Genomic DNA, 4,546 nt, shown 5'->3' with positions numbered 1-4,546 from the left:
ACAGGACTGGCTGGAATTAAACTTCAATACACATAATGGGAAAACTCAACCATTATAAATAAAGAAGTGTTTATTATATTTCAGTATTGTTGCATGTTTCTTCACAGTAACTGTGATAAAATGCTTAAAACAGTGTGCGTATGTGTGTGCGCGTGTGTGTGTGTGTGTGTGTTTAAAGAGCATGAGAGTGAATTGGGGTGCTTAAGTGGCTTAGTCGGTTAAGTGCCCTAGTTCGACTAGGTCATGATTTCATGGTTCGTGAGTTCCAGCCTGGTATTAGGCTCTGTGCTGACAGCTCAGAGCCTGGAGACTGCTTCGGATTCTCTGTCTCCCTGTCTCTCTGTCCCTTCCCCGCTTGCACTCTGTCTCTCTCTCTCTCTCTCTCAACAATAAACATTAAAAAATTAAAAAAAAAAAAGAGTATAAGAGTGGAGGTTGTAAAACATATACCTATTTCAGCCCTTGCCTGCCAAATGGGAAGTTCAGGCAACAAAGTGAGTGTGTTTACATTTAGGATGATGGAAAGCGATGAGTATGAATTCTTGGAGCCTGGAGAAACAAAGAGGCGAATGGGTACACGTGCAGCTGACGGCATCATGGGCAGGGCTTAACGAGTTGGGGGTAGCTCCTGTGTTTCCCAGTTAAAAGAATATTTAAAATGATAGCAACCTTGCCATAATGGCAAATTATTAATTTTGGAGATGTTTATATTAAAGAGATAAGTGGAAATTTGAGCCATTGTTTACATTTTATCCTTTAACATTTGACATGTTTATTATTTTAGATCAATTGTTGCTTATCTGGAAATGCCTTCAGTGAAACAAAGGTTGCTTGAAATTGGAATTGTTGTCCTTTTGATTTTTAGCCTACCTAATTGCTTGCGAGGTATAATTACAGTATCTCACATTAGAGATTTTTATGCAGCAAACCACAAAGCACTGGTGACTGTCACTGGAGCCCATTTAATATTCTCTAATAGCTCACGCCACACCCAGTGTCATGGTAATAGTTTTTACCTGGAGAACTTATTTTCAGTCACCTGCTGACAGACGGGAACCCTGGGTAAGTAAAGGAAGAAAAGAATCATTCCGTTATGAAAAATCTTGTTTTAATCCTAAAATACTGCTCGTGTTTCTTTTTCTTCCTCCTTCTCTTCCTTCCCTCCCCTCCCTTCCTCCCTCCCTCTATCTCTCCCTCCTTCCTTCTTTCTTTTCTTTTCTCTTTTCTTTTCTTGTCTTTTCTTCCTTCCTTCTATTCTTGCCTTTTCTTCCTTCTTTCCCTTTTTCTTTCTTTCTTCCTCCCTCCCTCCCTCCCTCCCTCCCTCCCTCCCTCCCTCCCTCCCTTCTTTCCTTTCTGTTTTACAGCATTATATTCTCTGCTTCCTTCCAAAAAGGATTTAAGGTGATTTACAAGAAAAGCCATAAACAACTGGTCTGTAAAATGTACAAAGAAAAAACAAAATCAAGAAAAGAAGACTATGTTAGTTGCAAAATTGAACATTGTTTCTATAATAAAAGTTACCTATTTTTTCCTTAGCATTATGAAACATAGAGATTAAGGGAGTCAAAATAAATTACATTGATTTTATGAGAAAAGAAGAAATATTTTCTTTTCAGTGGAGAGGGAAATTTATTACTGCTACCTGAATTCGAGTGAAAATTCTGACATAAGCTTTCCATAAGAGACAAAGATAAATCAGTGTTCCTTGTTTTGAAAAAAAAAAACAAACATGAAGTAACATATTTAAACTTGATTGGGTTGTTTGTTTTCTATTATCTTTTACAAAACTTAAGGAGAGTCTTTTAGGAGCTAATAAAAAAGGGTTCAAGTTCATAGCCTTCCAGGCAGCTAATAATGCAAAATGAACGACCAGATCCTGAAGAAATGTGTTCACTAGAAAAGTCTTAAAACTACACTTGACTACACATGAGAAAGATATTATTTTAAACATTACTCAAGTTAGTGTGAGTTTTGGTGTTGATTGGCAGAAAATTGGAGGCTATACTCTACAAAAAGTAAGAGTACTGAATTCTTATATTCTACATTAATCTGGACTTTCTTGAATTTTTCCCATTCTCCTTTCTCTCTAGATTTTTATGAACATGATTTTAACTGAGATTATGAGAAAAAACTTTCAGAGATTTAAACAACTAAGAAATGTGTTAGGGAGGATGGTGGTTGGGAGAGAATTCATGCAGCATAAGAATCAGTTCAATGTCTGCTAAGTGGCTCTATTTATTATCTTTCACTATAACACAGAGGAAACATGAAAACAGACATACAATATATTTAAAAATCTAGTGAGGTTAAGTGGCAGGTCATTTCAGAGTACATTTAATTTCAGTATCTTGGAAGCTTACAATGAGAATTTGTCCTAAGAAATGGGGACTCGAACTTTGCCCAGCAAAGCTTTAGATTTTCTCATTTATTCTCCAGAGTGAAGCCTCTATTATGAAATATATTCCACAGGGTTGATTTTACATCCTTATTCCTCAGGCTGTAGATTAGTGGGTTCAGCATGGGGGTAACAAGATTGTTCAATATCTGAATTATTGCACCAAGAAAGGCACTGGGATTGGGCTGGAGATAGATGATGATTACTGGTCCATAAGCACAAAGAATTGCAGTGAGGTGGGCACTGCAGGTTGAGAAGGCTCGTTGCCTGCCCTCTGCTGAGCGAATTTTTGATATGGAGATCCCAATGCGAGTGTAGGAAACAAGGATGAGAAAAAAGCAAATGAGAGACAAAAGACCAACATTTGTAAAACCGACCCTCTGGGCTAGAGATACATCACCACAGGCTAGAGGTAAGACTGCAGGTATATCACAGAAGTAGTAGCCCACCTGGTTAGAGCCACAGTAGGGCAACTGGAAGGTGAGGGAGGTTAGAATAATGGCATGAACACAGCCACCCATCCAGGTCCCTGTGGCCAAGATGGAGCAGACCCTCTGGTTCATGATGACCATGTACCTCAAAGGATAGCATATGGCGACAAAGCGGTCATAGGCCATCACTGTGTACAGGAAACACTCAGTGCAGCCCAGGAAGTGGTAGAAGAAGACCTGGGACACACAGCCCTGAAAAGAGATACCCTGATTCTGCCGTGAAAGGCATAACAGCATCTTGGGAACAGTTGTTGAGGAGAAGCCCAGGTCAAACATGGAGAGGTTTCCCAAGAAAAAATACATAGGAGTGTGAAGCCGAGAGGAGGAGATGATAGCTGTGAGGATGAGCACATTTCCCAAGAGAGTGCATAAATATAATGATGAGAACAGGAAAAAAAGGACAGTCTCTAGGCCCTCTGTCTCAGGGATTCCAAGCAGGATGAATTCAGTCACCATCGTGTGATTTCTCATTTCTATGGAAGAATCAACTCTTGGGTGTCTGTGGAAAGAAATCTTTCTTTGGTTAAATTTAATATGTACATAAATTAGCTGTGTTTAAGTCAGTGAACTGGAAAAGGAGGCAAATGATCTAGCAGAGTAGTGCTTCCTGTTGGAATTGTCTTCGTCTGCTTGCTTGTGTCCATACTGGGATCTCTCTGCAGTGAGGTTTCTATTTACAGATGCTCCTTGTTACAATATCACTGAGAAGTCTTACATGATGGGTCTCCTATCTTCCATTCTTCATGCACACTATTAAATTGCATTGATTCCTAATGCTACTTTGTGATTCTAAAAGGACACATAGGAAGACCCAATGTCCTTATGATAAAGGTCCCATCTAAGGTTCTTATATTGATCTAAGACAATTTGGTTACATTAACTCTCCAAAAATCATTTATGAGCCACACGTACAAAAGGTACAGAACCTTTCTTACATTGTCTCCCTAGGTATGAAGTCAACAATGGGAAACCATCCAAGAGAAGGGTCTAAGATAGCTCTTAATGAACAAAAGATTATATTTAACAGGGTTCATATGCTCTGGATTTTAGTGAGCTTGAGTAACTGGTAGCCGCCATTTCAATCTCCAAAGTCTATCTCATCTAACCAGAACCAAGCTAAGCAATAGCCTGGTTTCAGGGCAGTAGAAGACACAGAGGGTAGTAGAGGCTCCTCTCCAACTTCTATGTTTAAAAAAATTTTATATCTTTCAACTTGTTTTATCTTTCCCAATACAGTGATACCCTTAAACTATAGATCAGCTCATGAATGCTATTCCCTAAGACCTTTATATGTCTGTCTATCATCTATCTATCATCTGTCATTTTTAATTTTTTTTTTTGGTGAGGGGAAGAGTGAGAGCTAAAGTAAGAGAAGTTAAGGGCAAACTTTAGGCACTTACCTGGCAAACAGGGAACATAACTGCCTGGGCCTATTGAATGCTGTTTTCCTTTCCTTGTCCAGCAGAAGGAAGGAGCCCTCCCCTGCTAATTCCTATCTGCCTGTAGTCCACAGGTAGATATCTTGAATTCTTCTCTTTTCAGTCACTTTTAACTAGAATGCCACAAATTTAAACGCGCTTTAACTCCCTCACAGAAGTTTCCTCTCTGACTCCAGAAACTGTGATCATTCTCAAATGCAGGAGACTTTAAATAATTACGT

General features: G+C 39.0%; 1 protein-coding gene across 1 annotated transcript; it reads right to left on the bottom strand.

Annotated features, from left to right (window-relative positions):
- Positions 1-2,421: 2,421 nt before the first annotated feature.
- On the bottom strand, positions 2,422-3,360 carry LOC120244001 (putative olfactory receptor 10D4). The gene has a single exon (XM_039250272.1). It carries the CDS (start codon positions 3,355-3,357, stop codon positions 2,422-2,424), a length of 936 nt encoding a protein of 311 aa, XP_039106203.1. The 5' UTR covers positions 3,358-3,360.
- Positions 3,361-4,546: the final 1,186 nt, after the last annotated feature.

The sequence above is a fragment of the Hyaena hyaena genome, unplaced genomic scaffold (assembly GCF_003009895.1).
Source record: "Hyaena hyaena isolate Hyena2069 unplaced genomic scaffold, ASM300989v1 scaffold_364, whole genome shotgun sequence".
In the NCBI taxonomy this organism is placed as follows: Eukaryota; Metazoa; Chordata; class Mammalia; order Carnivora; family Hyaenidae; genus Hyaena; species Hyaena hyaena.
This window is presented reverse-complemented; position numbering and strand designations above follow the sequence as displayed.

Coding starts and splice junctions, on each gene's coding strand:
- LOC120244001 (XM_039250272.1), bottom strand. CDS start 3,357: ATGAGAAATCACACGATGGTGACTGAATTCATCCTGCTTGGAATCCCT.